The 15,689-nt window shown below is 49.2% G+C and overlaps 2 protein-coding genes across 3 annotated transcripts in view; one reads left to right on the forward strand and one right to left on the reverse strand.

Moving 5' to 3' along the window:
• Positions 1-7,853, reverse strand: part of Suds3 (SDS3 homolog, SIN3A corepressor complex component) — a 28,410-nt gene extending 20,557 nt beyond the window's left edge. Inside the window, exons 1-3 of the mRNA XM_040731187.1 lie at positions 7,580-7,853; positions 4,885-4,954; positions 933-988 (exon numbers count right to left, since the gene is read on the reverse strand). Of these exons, the coding sequence (XP_040587121.1) occupies positions 933-988; positions 4,885-4,954; positions 7,580-7,721 (268 nt within the window). The 5' untranslated portion in view covers positions 7,722-7,853. The remainder of the gene's footprint in view (positions 1-932; positions 989-4,884; positions 4,955-7,579) is intronic.
• Positions 7,854-11,827: 3,974 nt separating this feature from the next.
• Taok3 (TAO kinase 3) overlaps positions 11,828-15,689 on the forward strand; it is a 161,149-nt gene continuing 157,287 nt past the window's right edge. For both annotated transcript variants that reach the window (XM_040731174.1, XM_040731173.1), the window contains exon 1: positions 11,828-12,018. The gene's annotated coding sequence lies outside the window, so the exon portion shown is untranslated. The remainder of the gene's footprint in view (positions 12,019-15,689) is intronic.

Raw genomic sequence — 15,689 nt, forward strand, 5'->3', positions numbered from 1 at the left:
CAAACCCTGACATCTCTGCGTGTTCATCTCTCCCCAAAGCAGCTGTCATGAGCTCCCATCTGTAGGAAGCACTTGTTGGCATGGTACCCAGCAAAGGACCAGGGCCCAGGAGCACACCTCCCAGGCAAGGAGGTGGCCACTGGGGAAGCAGTTGCACTGACAGGGACCATACAGTGTACTGCAGACGGCAGCTAACCCGCCCGGGTTCACACGTGGCCAATGCTCTGCTCCAGGGCCCTTTCTTTAACTTTGTAGATGAAGCAAGAGATGGGACATGCCCCAAAGTCACATTCCTTAGAGAACAGTGACACTGGGTTGCAAGCTTGTCATAGAACTTGAGGAGCCAGATCTCAGTCTCAGGCTGCCAAGCCTTTAATGGCACTCTCCTTGCAAGACATGGGCATTTACAGTTTACCAAAGACAGCAGTGAGGTGAGGCATGGGCTTGGCTTAAGGAGGAGGAAAACATGGCTCCTTCCGTAACAATGTCCCTCTTGCTTAAAAATGTTTTTCCATTTGTGTGCATGCCTGCATGCCTGCATACATGTATCTGGAGGTCAGAGGACATCTTTTGAAGTTTTCTCCTCCTGCTATGTGAACTGTGGCATCAATGTCATGTCATGAGGCTTGATGGCAAGCTCCTGTACTCACTGAGCCATCTTGCTGACCCACAGCATCCTCTTAAAAAAATAAAGTCTATCTTAGACATGGTGCCTTGAGGACCCATGGGAAACTTCAAGAATCTGTTCCATACTGAAAACAGTGAAATATAAAAGTCAGAAACTCACTTTTTTTGATGAGACAGCAAAACATGTATCAGATGACTAACACAAGCCAGACTCAACCCTCACTCATGCGCCCAGACAGAAGCGAAACTTGAAGACTTCAAGGACTTGTGGCCCAGGGCACTGTGGAGGTACGGGCCACACCTACCTTCCTGTAGTTGCTGCAGCTGCCGCTTCAAGGATGCCAATTTGTCCTGATACATCCTGCAAGAGAGAAAGAACTCAGATCTCGCAGGCACAGGCAGGCCCAAGCTGTCCTGGGGACACCATCAGAGAAGGGGAGCCTGGCTGAAGAGGTTCAAGGTAAAGGGATCACAAAGAGACATGCCCCTGCACTGCTGCAGCACAGTGTGTACAATCCTATGAAGAAGTGCGAACCGCTCGAAAGGGAGAGCTGCAGCATTAATACATGCCTATAGGGAGGGTTACGCAAGAGTGCATTAAAACATGCCTACAGGGAGGGTTAGACAAGAGTGCATTAATACATGCCTACAGTGAGGGTTAGACAAGAGTGCATTAATACATGCCTACAGAGAGGGTTACACAATAATGCATTAATACATGCCTACAGTGAGGGTTACGCAAGAGTGCATTAATACATGCCTACAGAGAGGGTTACACAATAATGCATTAATACATGCCTACAGGGAGGGTTAGACAAGAGTGCATTAATACATGCCTACAGTGAGGGTTACGCAAGAGTGCATTAATACATGCCTACAGTGAGGGTTACACAAGAGCACATTAATACATGCCTACAATGAGGGTTACACAAGAGCACATTAATACATGCCTACAGTGAGGGTTACGCAAGAGTGCATTAATACATGCCTACAGTGAGGGTTAGACAAGAGTGCATTAACACATGCCTACAGTGAGGGTTATGCAAGAGAGCACAAAAATATCAGGAGAAGGTGCTGCTCTCTGGGATTTAAGATGCAGAAATGAGGTTAACCACAATTCCCTTATCAAGTCTACCCAACCCTACAAATTACAAATGACAAAGGTACTGGGGAGATGCCTTAGAGAGTAAGAGCACTTGCCACTAGGCCTGATAGCCTTGAGTTCTACTCCTGGGCCAACACAGTAGGAGAGAACCAACTCCTGCAAGTTGGCCTCTGACTGCTACCGTACAGTGTGGCATAACCCCTCTCACGGCACAAAACAAACACACAAAAATGTAATTTCAAAAAGAATCGTGGCCGGGTGGTGGTGGCACATGCCTTTAATCCCAGCACTCGGGAGGCAGAGGCAGGCGGATCGCTGTGAGTTCGAGGACGGGCTGGACTGACAGCCTCCAAAACAATACAGAGAAACCCTGCCTCATAAAACCAAAAAAAAAAAAAAAAAAAAAAGATGGTGGATGGTGGAATAAGGAGGCATCCTTAGCACACCTTTTCTACAGACAGCATAGTGTATAAGCACCAAGTCTACAGCCAACCCTGGCTGTCACTTTCAAGTCACTGCATTTTCAGGATCAGAAACATAATGCCAACTCAGGCGCAAAAGTTAAAATGCAGGATGGCTGTGCAGCCCCAGGAGGGCAGAGCACAGACACACTGAGCAATGTGACCTCTTCTTCGTACCACTCACACAGAGGTCACGGGCAGCCACACACTAGCAAGTCTGTCTGAGCTGTGAGTCCCGGCCTATCACATCTGTGGTAATACTTTTGCGTCGACATGGAAAACACCACTTTCCCAGAGACAACAGCAACAACAAAGGCTTAAGAGAACATCCTTCAAACAAGACCTTTTCATTCCTCAAGAAGACTGACAAATGCCAAGACACCTCTTTTCAGAATGGTGACAGGCCTGAGGGCCCCATCCCAACCCCTCTTTCATGACAAACCCTAATGTGCAGCTCATAGTCAGCATGACTAACAGTGTTCAGCTTTCACCACAATGGCTGCCTAGCTTACTAAGCATGAAGGAGACAAGGTCAACCAAGCATCTCTGAAACGACCTACTGCTGAGGAGGCTGGAGAGGTGGCTCAGGGGTTAAGAGCACTGGCTGCCCTTCTAGAGGACCTGGGTTCGGTTCCTGCCCCTATGTGGCAGAAGACAGTAGTCTGCAACTCCAGTTCCACGGAGTTGCCCTCTTCTGGCCTCCTAGGGCACTGCAAATGTGCAAATGTGGTACACAACATACAGATAAAACACCCATACACGCCGGGAGGGCAACGGTGGCGCACGCCTTTAATTCCAGCACTCGGGAGGCAGAGGTAGGCGGATCTCTGTGAGTTCGAGGTTGGGCTGGACCGATAGACTCCAAAACAGAGAGTCTCGTAAAAACAAAAAAAAAACCAAAAAACCCATACACAAACAAGAAAAATAAATGGATCTTTAAAAACAAAAAACTGTTTCTGAAACATGAGAAGGACAAGAGAGGTGCAGATGGCCAGAGGCAGGTGTCTGAGAAGTCTGTGGAACCCAAGCCCCACTACAGACAGGGAGTAGCCAATTCTTCCCACTGAGCCCTCTCAGAAATGGAATGCTTGCAGAATGATAAAGGAAGGGGGCGGGGACGACACCAGATCCATTGTGACCACATCCTGGAAGAGTCTGTGACAATTAATTTCAAACAGGCCACCAGATGCCACCAGCAAAAAGCTGGCAAAGCAGAAAGGCCAGGCAGAGTTCCAGGAATACACACATGTGAATTACTCATGTAACCTTGTGTCAGCATCGGCCACACCTGGCTGAGTTGCTCCTTTGGGGTTCAAAAGCTAGAAAATGAGAGATTCTAGAGATGGCCACACACATTTGAAAGGAGACTCTGGGGGAAGAAACGTGGACCACCTGCCCTAAAGAGATCCAACGGGGTCTCAAGACGGATCCAACAGGGTCTCAAGATAAATCCAATAGGTCCTCAAAATAGAGCCAATCACCACTTTCTAAAAGCTGGGTTGGTGCCTCATAACCTGTAATCCAGCACTCTGAAGTAAGAAGCAGAAGGGTTGTGATGAGTTCAAGGCACCCTTGGGCGACAAAATGATTTCCAGATATCTTTGAACTACAGAGTGAAACCCTCTGACTAACACGTCTTCCCCTACCACCCACGTGGACACAGATAAAGGTTGGGGCAGTACAGTGGCATCACCTGTAGTCCCAACTCCATGGGTGACTGATGCAGGAGACACCTGGAGCCCAAAAGTCTGAGACCAGTGTGGCAACACAACAAGAGCCTGGTTTTTGTTTCTTGTTGGAGATTGGAAGTGTTTTTCTTTTTCTTTTCTTCTTTTTTTTTGGGGGGGGGGCTCAAGACAGGGTTTCTCTGTATTGTTTTTGAGGCTGTCCTGGAACTCGCTCTGTAGACCAGGCTGGCCTCGAACTCACAGAGATACACCTGCCTCTGCCTCTGCCTCTGAGTGCTGGGATTAAAGGCGTGATCTGCCACCAATACCCGGCTCCTGTTTTTCTTTCTTTTTTTTTTTTTTAACAAAACAAAAAAACGGAAGGAAGGAAGGGAGGAAAGAAGGAGGGAGGAAGGAAGGAGGGAAGGAAGGAAGGAAGGAAGGAAGGAAGGAAGGAAGGAAGGAAGGAAGGAAGGAAGGAAGGAAGGAAGACAAAGAGCAAGGGCTTTAATGCCAGCACCCTATGAGCTGGGGACTAGCCTGGTCTCAAAACCATTTTCCCCCACTCCACCCAAAAAACACACAGGGCTTTAGTTTATCTGGGCGCATGTAACTATGGCTGAAGACAAAGGAGGGGCTTAAGTGAGGACGTGTGAGAGCAAACAGAACGGATGATAGAAGGGTTCAGAGGATGCTCCAACCCCAGCTTCCCTGAATCCTCAGGACGCCTAGTGTATTGCCAACAATATGCAGCCTAGCGGCCTGCAAGATACCCATTTCTCTGGGCACCAGTTTTCACATCAGATCTACGATGGTCTCATCACCCCCCTCCATCATTTCAATCATGGCTCTTGCTAGCATACCAGCAGAAGGTCCCATGACAGGTGAAGACTCTTAGATGTGACTGGAGGAGGAGATTACAGGGAATTGTGAGCTTTGCAAACACTAAGGTCATAATCAGGGTCTCTATGAAGACTGACTCGACTCTGTAACCCAAAGGGAAAAGGCGCGAAGCCTGACTCACTGTTCCTTCATCTCCACATAGTCTTCCTCATCGTGCTTCGCCAAGTCTGTCTCGCTGGCGTCCTCAGTGTCTGCGTGAAATGAGGGAAGAAATGACAGCTGAGATCAAAAGTTACAGAACTGGTATCGTGACAGCATAATTAAAGGGCATCTGGGAGAATAATAAATTTCTACCCACTGCAGGCCTGCATGAACCTACTAGCAAAAATAAGTACAGTAAATGTGCTTAAACACGCCTTTAATCCCAGCACTAGGGAGGCAGAGGCAGGCAGATCTCTGTGAGTTCAAGGCCAGCCTGGTCTACAGAGAGAGTTCCAGGACAGCCTCCAAAGCAATACAGAGAACGCTGTCTCAAAAACAAACAAAAAGAAAAGACGAAAATGCCAATGCCTTTTACATCTTGGGTTTACACAAAGAATCTGCTTTTGTATGACGTACAATCAGAAGAGAGGTCACACTGGACAGGCAGTCCTGATGGAGGCCACAGAGCAACAGTGCGCACAGAGAGGACCTGGGCATGATATGCTCATCCTAACACACTTTAGATACATACAATAAAAAGGAGACCGTCCCCACAGCAAATTCAGTTCTAATAACTGAAATGTTTTCAAAGTTAACAGACTAAAAAAAAAGGGGGGGGAGAGAAGGGGAAGATAATTTTTTTAAAATTATCTATGCCAGGTGGTGGTGCTCACCTTTAATCCCAGTACTCGGAAGTCAGGGACAGGTGGGTCTCTGTCAGTTTGAAGCCAGCCTGGTCTACATAGCTAGTTCCAAGACAGTAAGGGTTGTCACACTGAGAAACCCTGTCTCAAAAAAAACCAAACAAAGGGCTGGAGGGATGGCTTAGAGGTTAAGAACACCGACTGCTCTTCCAGGGGTCCTGAGTTCAATTCCCAGCAACCACATGGTAGCTCACAACCATCTACAATTCAATCTGGTGTCCTCTGCTGGTCTGTAGCCAGAACACTGTATATGTAATAAATAAACAAATCTTAAAAAAAAAAAAAAAGGCCGGGCATTGGTCGTGCACGAGTTTAATCCCAGCACTCGGGAGGCAGAGGCAGGAGTTTGAGGCCAGCCTGGTCTATAGAGCAAGTGCCAGGAAAGCCTCCAAAACAATACAAAGAAACCCTGTCTCGAAACCCCCCCCCAAAAAAAACAAACAAACAGACAAATGAATGAATGAATGAATAAATAAATAAATAAAATTGTTCCAAAACTTGCATGGCCAAAAATAGGAACTGGAGGCATGGGTCAGGACAGTTAAGAAAGCTGTTCTTTGCAAAGGATACTGCACTGTTTCCCCAACACCCAGGCCAAATGGTTTATACTGTCCAGTAACTCCAGTTCCAGGAGATCTGGCACCCTCTTCTGGTTTCAAAGGGCAACTGTACATATGTGGTGCATATAAACTCAGACAGACATACAGACATACACATAAACAAAAATTAATTAACTAAAGAAAACATTTTCAATTATATTTATTTCGTTTTATGTGTATGAGTGGTTTATCTGCATGTGGGTGCACCACTTAATATGCCTGGTGCCCACAGAGGTCAGAGGTCAACAGGCACTAGAGCCCCTGGAGCTGGAGTTGCAGATGGACAGTTGAGAGATCAAAACCTGGATCCTCTGAAAAAAATCAGTAAGCGCCCTAAACAGATGAACCATTTCTATAGGCCCCCATGTATAACAATAGTAACAATAAACAATAACAACAACAACAATAATTCTAAAAGGTCTTGAGCAAATAGGTGAATTCAATAGCCCCTACATCGAAGGGGATCAATTTTGTCTTTACTGCGCCCCCTCGTGGTCACTAAAAGCAATGCAGCGTTTCACATTTCGAAATCCCTGGTTAAGCCTTGCCTTCAGTTAAACCAAAAGCAATCAGTTCCTTCAACTTTCTGCTCTGCGAACGCCGCCTTTTTTTTGGGGGGGGGGGCTTTCACAGAGGTCCTGTCTAGAACCAGTCAGCTATGTCCCTTGGAACTAGTGAGACAAAGATAAGTAAAACGATCCCCCTAGGAGACAGTTGAAGTGGCTTTCGCTTTTTACAACCCGACTTTGTGCCAGAATCCTACACTCCGAGACTCATACAAAGGCCTCCTCTCTTCCCCCTCCGCACCTCTCTACCTAGCTTCTCCTCTCAGCTAGCTCCTTCCTCAGTCTCTCTGGGTGTCCCTCACTCTAGCCGCAGGAGTAAACAAAGTTCAGACAGGAGCGATAATACAGACGCAAAACACTGGGGGACTTGAAGACGAATCCCGACCTCCCCCCACTCCCTAGCGTCTACTTCACAGCGGCAAAGAGGATTTCATTTAACCCTCACCCAGGAATTGAGGGCTCCATACTACCCTTGCAAGCAGGTGGGTAAACACGCGGGGTGGGCAGCTTAAGACCACAAAAGCTGGGGTGGGTGCCAGCCAAATGAGTACTTACACCTGGCTGGTTCCAGGTCCCCAAGTGGAGCGAGGGGGCTAAGCGTTTTGAGGAGAGAAGCTGGGCGTCACTGCGACCCAAGTGCACTCCGGGGTAAGACTTTCTCTCCCCACCCCCCGCCACCCAGAAAGGATCTGAGACACCGAACGGGCGCACAGTCTTAAAGGGACCCCTGGATCTCCGGAGCTCTGGCGTCTTCTGCCCCCTGCCGCCTCTAAGCCCCCGGGCTCCGATCCCAGCCCGGGCCGCACCTTCGTCGGACTCGCGGCCCCGGCAGCTGCGCTCGTCGTCCTCGGCGCTCTCCAGCTCCTCGTCGTCCTCGGGGTAGTACTCCGGGGCGGGCGGCGCTGCAGCCGGGGTGGGCGCCGGAGCCAGCAGCCCCGCGGCGCTCATGTCGCCGCCTCGGGCCGCGGCGCAATGGGTCCCGCGGAGATCGCGGCCGCCTGGCTGCGCGCCGGACGGCTCCCACCTCGCGGAGCCGGAGCCGCGGACACCCGGTGCCCCTTGATGCCGAGCTCCGCCCCCGGCGCCCGCGCTGGGCAACGGGGTCCTCGCGCGGCAGGCCACTTCCGGGTCGGAGGCTGCCCGGAGACAGCCTGATCCCGCCATCCTCGAGGCGAGGGGTGAGACTCCGGGCTCCACGTTCTCTCACACAGCAGCGCATCCTTCGTCGCTGTCTTAAGAATGCTCGATCGAAGCCGGGCGCTGGTGGCTCACGCCTTTAATCCCAGCACTCAGGGAGGCAGAGGCAGGAGGATCTCTGTGAGTTCGAGGCCAGCGTGATCTACACAGCGAGTTCCAGGACAGCCTCCAAAGCAATACAGAGAAACCTTGTCTTGAAAAACCAAAAAAAAAAAAAATGCTCGCTCTACCGGCCTCGGGGGCGGGGCGAAGGCAGGTGTCGCTGCATTCAGGCATATCCGTGGGCAGCCCTGCCTGCTATCAGGACCCCGAGGTTGGGAGGACACTTCCGGAGAAGGCCGCCAGGCGGCGCCCGGAGTCAAAACTAAAGTGTGGATGGGGAAGGAAGCGACCTGATGGGCGGAGGCTTTGCAAAGCCCTGGATGGGTGGCATGGTCTCTGATTCAAGCAGGTGAACGACATCAACAGTTCCTTTGGTGGGTGTGGGAGCCTAGATAGCCAGAGTGTGTGATACGGAAAATGGGGAGTCTGCTTCCTCCCCTGCCTTAGTGGGGGCTTAAGAATTAAAGGCAAGTTGCTGTCATTCCGACCCCGAGTCTGGTGAACTTATGTGTCCAGTGTACCCAGACCTCGTGTTTTCTTTTGAATATAATTACCGAGTAAGATGTTTTCCTGATTTGACAAATGATCAAAGAGCTATCATTCTCCATTCAAAAAAAATAAGAAGAAAGGAAAAAAGAAAAGAAAATGGTGGCATCAGTTTAGAATTCCACATCCAGGCTGCCCATGCTCTCTCATGTTTCCTCGAATGTAATTAAGGTACTTTTGCCTAATCCAGTAACTGATTTTCAAGTGAGCAAATAAAGCATTTCCCTACAGGAATTACATTGGCTAAAATTCAAACGCTCACGCGGGTCATAGTGACACAATGCTGTAGTCCCAGCATAGAGCAGGCAGATCTCTGTGTTCGAGGCCAACTGGTCTACACAGAGAAATCCTGAATTGAGAGCAAACAAAAATAGCCAAGAAGACTGAGTTTCTGCATATGTTAATTTGCCTGGTTGTGCACCTCACCCTAACCCTACCACCCCAGAAGAGGAACACAGTGCTACAGTTTTGCTTAAAAAACAACAACAACAAAAACGGGCAGTGATGGTGCATGCCTTTAATTCCCAGCACTCAAGAGGCAGAGGCAGGTGGAACTCTATGTGGCCAGCCTGGTCTACAAAGAGAGTTCCAGGACAGGCTCCAAAGCTACACAGAGAAACCTTGTCTTGAAAAACCAAAATAAATAAATAAAAGTGGGCTCTGCTTAGTGGGTCAAGACTCTAATCCCAGCTACTCACGAAAATAAAAACAGGAAGGACTGTCAAATCAAGGTCAGCCAGCTTAGTGAGACCATATCTGAAAATAAAAACGAGGGCCATGGTTTTTGCCTGGTTTGCTGGAAACCCTAGCTTCAACTCCTAATGCGGGGAGGTGGGGACGACGTGGTCACAGCAGCGCCATTCAGTTGAGTCAGATCTGCATGGAAAATGGAAGAAGTAACAAATCCGGGAAGATGTGGACGTAGCAAAAGGCAGGGTGGAGCCCAATACATACAGTCTTCTGATTCTCACAGCCTTTGTGATCAAATTTATTTCCAAGTTGGCCCCAGAGAGACTTCTAAAACGGAGAATGCTTGTTCTCGGTCCCACTCATTCTGACATCTCCCATTTACTCCCTTGCCTTAATTAAATCTTGGCTCTCTTTGTAAGAGACATTTCCTCTGTGTGAAATGCAATAATTTCTAGAATACAATGCTGGATGAGTTTCCCAGATGTCAAAGGATCTGAAACCCTTCCGAACAAGAGTCTTTCTTCAGTCCCAGCATCAGCACAGGTTTGCAGAGGGGTCTCTCCTGCAGAGGAAGAGGTTGGCTTCGTGTTCGTGTGCATGTGGGTGCGTCCACCCGCTGTTAGATCACATGTCAACTATCTGAACTTCACATGTCAACTATCTGAACTCCATATTGGGGACTGGCGCTCCCATTAGTAATGTTATTCACAAAGCAGAGGGGAAAATGAAAGGCAACATTTTTGAAATCAGAATTCATCGATACAATGAATCAAAAAGTAGTCGGTTTTGTTACTAAATAGTTACAAAAAGCTGGGCTCCTGTAATCTTGCTTGCGTTTATTTCTGTCTCCCTGATTGCTAGTCATGCATTTCTGTTGTATGTGTATTACAAAGACAAGCAGTTGGATGATGACAGTTACCCCTTTTCTTTGACGGAGACTGCAGCTGGCCCAATGAGCAATTTATTAAGTGTTCTTCTGAAACAGGGAAAATACGTTTTAAAAATCCCTTGTGACTTTAGGTTTGGCCAACTTTTATTCTCTGTTTGTTCCATAAGCCAACTTTGCCTATAAAGCCTAAGTTTTCTTCAAAATCAAGTTCCATCACTCTCCCTAACTTGGTACTCAGTCGGTCTGCTTAGGAAACACCCACCTCAGAACTGGACCTGAAACTCAAACCCTGGAGCCCTGTGTTCACAACTTCAGGCCTTCTCAGGCAGCCTCTGTGTTCCCACCATCCAGATTTTAAGGGTGCCCATTGGTTGGGATGAAGTTTGATTGACAAATAGACAATGTTTAGGATGCAAATTTGGGCTGTGGGATAGAACTCAGTGATAAAAAGAGCAGTTTTCTGACGTGTTTTTAAAAGGGGGGAGGGGCAGGTGTGGTGACCACAATACTGCAGGGCCAAGCAGATAGATCTCTGTTGAGGCCAAGGCCAAGCTGTCTACACAGAGAGTTCTAGGCCTGGGCCACACAGTGAGACCCAATCTCAGATAAACAGATAAATAAGAAAAAAGTTTGCAGAGCATTTTACTTAGAGATAAGGCGTGTCTACATCTGCCAAGGCCTAGGGTGAAAATCTGCTCCTGCAGAAAGCTGTTTTGAGCTTCTACAGCGTTAACTGAAACAACATAGCCATTTCCACAGAAATATGAGGCCGGTCCTGGAGCACTTTAATCCCTGGCAAACACTATGCTTCGGCGTGGCTCGGGATGGATCCAGGTCACTGCAGGGTGCAGCTGGGGTCACCTCAGTGTCCTTCCACCTTTGGTTCCTAAAAGCCTGTGGCCCTGGAAGAGGTTCAGTTGAATATGCTTGCTGGAACCTTGCCAAAGCTAGCCGGGTCCCCCTACCCCAACTCCTTGTACAATCACAAAATGATTATTTCTTTTTTCACTTTTTTATCTGGTCTACAGTTTTTGTGTTTTGCTTTTTTTTTTTTTGGTTTTTTGTTTGTTTGTTTTGTTTTGTTTTCCGGCAGTAAACCGACGTCCACTGAAGGGGAGACAAGAAAACGCAATTCCCCTGTCTGAGAGCTAGGAAAGATTTACAAGCCCCCAGGAGGAAAGCTTGCCTTCTGGGAGAGTAAGGAGTTGTGAAGGGTCCAACGAGAGACCTAAGAGATCCGGTCCGTCCCACATGCTATCCCACGGTGGTCTCCCAAGAAAAGCCAAGGCATGGGAAAGAGAGCCACGAACTCTGACCCCTGTGCTGAACAAACAAGCCTGGCCGCACCCGAAGAGGGCTACGGGTAACCCAAGTTGAGAGAGCTTCCGCGTTTGAGAGAGCCCCGCCCACAGGACCCGCCCACCCCAACTCCGCCAATCCCCTGGATCCATCGACCGCTCGGCCTTCCCAGGAAAGGCCAATCGAACGCCTATATGAGACGAGAGCCTCGAGGCCGGCGATCAGGGAAGGTCAATAGAGAGCCTATCATAGCGCGGCTGGGGGCGGAGTCGAGGGCGGAGCCGAGCGGAGGCGGGGCGCGCTCCGCGCAGTCGGGTGCGATTGGCCACCCCTGGCGGAGCCGCACCTCGGACAGCAGCAGCGGCGGCAGCGAGGGTCCTGCGTGGAGAGCGGGGCGCGACGCGGGCTCGCGAGCAGAGTCTGCGCGTGGGGACCCAGCACGCGAGGACCCAGCACGAGAGCGACTCGGGGCACGAGTGAGAGGAGGCTCGCGGCGCCGGGGCCACGGGTGACAACGCTGAGGTGAGAGCGCGGGCGCCAGAGTGACAGCCGGAGTCCCGGCGCGGGGACCCGGAGCAGCGGCCACGAGCATCCCGGGAGCGGAGTTGCTAGCGGATCTGCCAGTGCTTCGGGGGACCGGGAAGGACCGGGACGGGGAGCGAGGAGGGAACTCCGAGTGGGATCGTGGGTGAGAGAGGGGACGCCGAGAGGGATGAGGAGGGCACCAAGAAATACCGCAGGTGAGCAAGGGGACCCCAAGACGGGAGTAGGCAGTGGGATCAACGAGAGACTTGGAGAGAGACCCTAGGCAGTGGGATGAGCGAGAGGACCCCGGAGGGACTGCGACGGAGGGATGAACGAGATCAGCCCCAGAGAGTCCAGTGAGAAGAGCGGACCGGACCCAGAGAGGGACGGGAACCGTGGAATGAGCGGAGGAGACACTAAGAGGGACAGGGACTGCAGACTGGGCAAATGAACTTGAGAGGACCCAGGCAGCGGAATGAAGGAGGGGGGCCCAAGAGAGATTTACAGAGAATAAGCATAGAACCTCAAGGGAGGCCAGGGCAGTGGTTCTGAAAACTGTGCCCTCTCAATGGATGTGAAGAGGACCTCAAGAAAGTTTAGGACAGTTGGGGACGGGAGGGGGTCCCCACGAAAGGACAAGACAGACGTGTGTGGGCTGAGGGACCCAGAGCAGGGCCAGCACCGAAGAGCGGGGTATACCGCAAGAGCGTGCAGACCGTGAGTGTGGCTTTCTGACCTGGCAAGCCAGGCACCTGGGGAAAAACACCAGCAGCCTGGGTCCCGGTGGCATTGGGTAGGGACAGCAGCAATGCTGACACCTGGACACCGATGTCCCACATCTACATCTATGAATCCGAGGTCTTCCTGAGGGTTGAGTTCCGGACGCTGGAAGGGGGATCATGTGATGGGCCCGGGAGTAAAAGGCATGGATCTCAAGGGCTGGCCAAGGGCTAGCCTGACGATTTGTAGAGATTAGACTAGCTCCTCACCTCCCGTAAACAGCAGGCTGGCTTCGCATCTCTTTATGAAGTTCCAGCTGGGGGATTCATTGATGACAGACCTGGGGAGAAACTAGAGGAGCTTTATTTGGCCCCATCCCAAGAAGTTGGAGGAAGATGTCTTTCGGAATAAACACCCTCACTTTGGATTAATTAGGGTGTTAATTTTAATGCCGCGGGCTCCTGAATCACTATTTTGTTTGCTTTGGTTTGGGTTTTAGTTTTTCGTTTTCGATCCACAAGGAGTTAAGAAACTTTTTCTCATTTGGCAGTCTGTCCCTGTCAGTGTTTACAATGCAGATTTAAGAGAACCGGACTGGTTTTGTAGTTAAAGCTGTTTAACTTTGATGAGTTAGACACAGTTAGAAGGTCACGGTCAATTTTTCAAAACAGTTACTGGTGTCAATACGTGAATGGCACTCTCTAGACAAGCTAAGGAGCCAGATACGCATATTCAAAACAGACTGTAGGTTTGTGTCAAGGCTGGGACAAAGAGCTGAAGCAATTGAAGGTGGCCGGTTCCTGGATAACCTTCTACTATGAGGCATGTGAAAATATCATGACCCCAGTACTAGCATAGGTTGACATGCCCTACCCATCTTCTGAATTCAACCCCAATGTATTTTATTTGGTCATAAACTTTGTATTTGAAGATTTTAAGGAATCATGATGGATTTTTTTCTTAAATTATTTTTTGGGTTAGCATTACAAAGCCATGAGTTTTCATTGTGGCATTTTTATGTATCTCTTGTATTTCATTTTTTAAAATCCCCTTTTTCTCTGTTTCTAATGTTGCTTCTGCTCTCTTTGTCACTGTTTTATTTCTTTCTTTGTTTTCTTTTGGTCTTAGAAACTTAGAGAAGCATGATTATAGTGGGAAAATGGAGAATGTAACTACTATTCCATTCTGTTATTTGGATGTCTCCTCTGAGTCAGGCTGAGAGTGTGTAGAGTTAGAAATCCCTTCACTGGGTATGATAGTAGTCTCAGGATGCTGAGACAGGATAATTTTGAGTTGGAGGCTAGCCTGGGTTACATACCCAAGGAGTACCAAACCAGCCTGGGCTCTAAGACACCATCTCAATAGACCAAAGAAAATTTTCACTTGTGTTTAGCACCAGATAGCTCCACCAAGAGGTATATGTTTTATTTCCTGTAGACACAGGGTAGGGTTGGGGATTTCCTACCTAACAAGCCCAAAACCCTGGGTTGGGTCCCCAGAACAACAACAGAAGTAGACTTGCCTAGATCTGCTGTTTATTTGTTTAGGTGCAGAACATCAAACCCAGGGTCTTCCCACTGAGCCACACTGCCAGCCTCAATGCCATTTCATTCCAAGACCAGCATCTGAAATGGCCTTCATGAGGGTGATAGTAAGTAAAAGGCTTGTTCCGTCACAGCAGTTCTGATGCCGTGAGCGTGGAGCCAGGTGTGACGGTGAAAATCCCCCTCACTAGAAATCCTCCTCTGAGAGGCACACATGATGCTGAAGACAGGACCAGCTGCAGCAAGCACAGATTTTCCCAGAATTCAAGGAAGAAGTAAAGTTAAGGGGGAGGGGGTGTTAAATCGGTTAACCCCTGTGTCTATTCATCCTGGGGGTGGGGCATGGGGGGTGTGCCTGAGGTGCTCTGAGCGGGAAGCCTCAGTCCTTCCAGGAAGTCCAAGAAGTGTCCGAACATAGAAGTTTTTCCCCCATCTTGTTAGCTCACTTCTGGCTGGTACAAATGGTCATTTCTGAAGACAAAACAATAAATGTATTTCCTTGTATGAAATGAAAGTGTCCTGCTCCTCTCCTGAGTCATCACCCAAGCAGCCATGCCAAGTACATTCCCATCTGGTGTTGATCCAGGGATGGTGGAGACAGAGGGGAGTAGAACTCTTAGTGATAAGAGGACCGGGTGGCTTTCTTCCCTGGGGAAGGGGTGTGCCAGGGTAGGAATTCCTGTGAGATCTTTGTTCATCTAAAACACTTGTTTCAGCCAGGCAATGGGGGTACATACCTTTAATCCCACCACTCGGGAGGCAGAGGCAGGAGGATCTGGGTTTGAGGACAGCGTGGTCTACAGAGCGAGTTCCAAGACAGCCAGGGCTATACAGAGAAACTCTGTCTCGGAAAAAATCAAAGGGGGTAAGGTGGGGGGGAGCCTTGTTTCCTTAATGACAAGAAGTGATGATCCAGGTGAGCACTTGCGCTTTACCTGTCCTTAGTCAAAGCTCAGGAAATCCAGTCACCATTTTATACTTTCTTTACTGCGCGAGCCCTGTACAGTGGACCCATTGTACTCTCAGAGGCTGCCTGCCTATCTAGCGTGGCTTAACAGGCAAGCCAACCCGAACCAGCGTTTTCATTGCTTGCCAACATTCATAAATGCATGGGTCTTCAGCAAAGGAGGGTGTAGGAGTAGAGACAGTGCTGGAGAGCTGGTGCAGGAGAATCGGGAAGCCTTACTCTGCACACATGTTTTATGCAGTGTTACACACACGGTGTTACACACGGTGTTACACACACAGTGTTACATACGGTGTTACACACAGGTGCATTTTTCCTTTATAATGTATACCCAGTTTAAATTTCTTCTTTCTCTCCCCAAAAGAACAGACAGACAGACAGACACACACACACACACACACACAGGCATATACACACATAGAATCGCAGGTATGCAC

The sequence above is a fragment of the Mesocricetus auratus genome, unplaced genomic scaffold, assembly GCF_017639785.1.
Source record: "Mesocricetus auratus isolate SY011 unplaced genomic scaffold, BCM_Maur_2.0 Super-Scaffold_100025, whole genome shotgun sequence".
In the NCBI taxonomy this organism is placed as follows: Eukaryota; Metazoa; Chordata; class Mammalia; order Rodentia; family Cricetidae; genus Mesocricetus; species Mesocricetus auratus.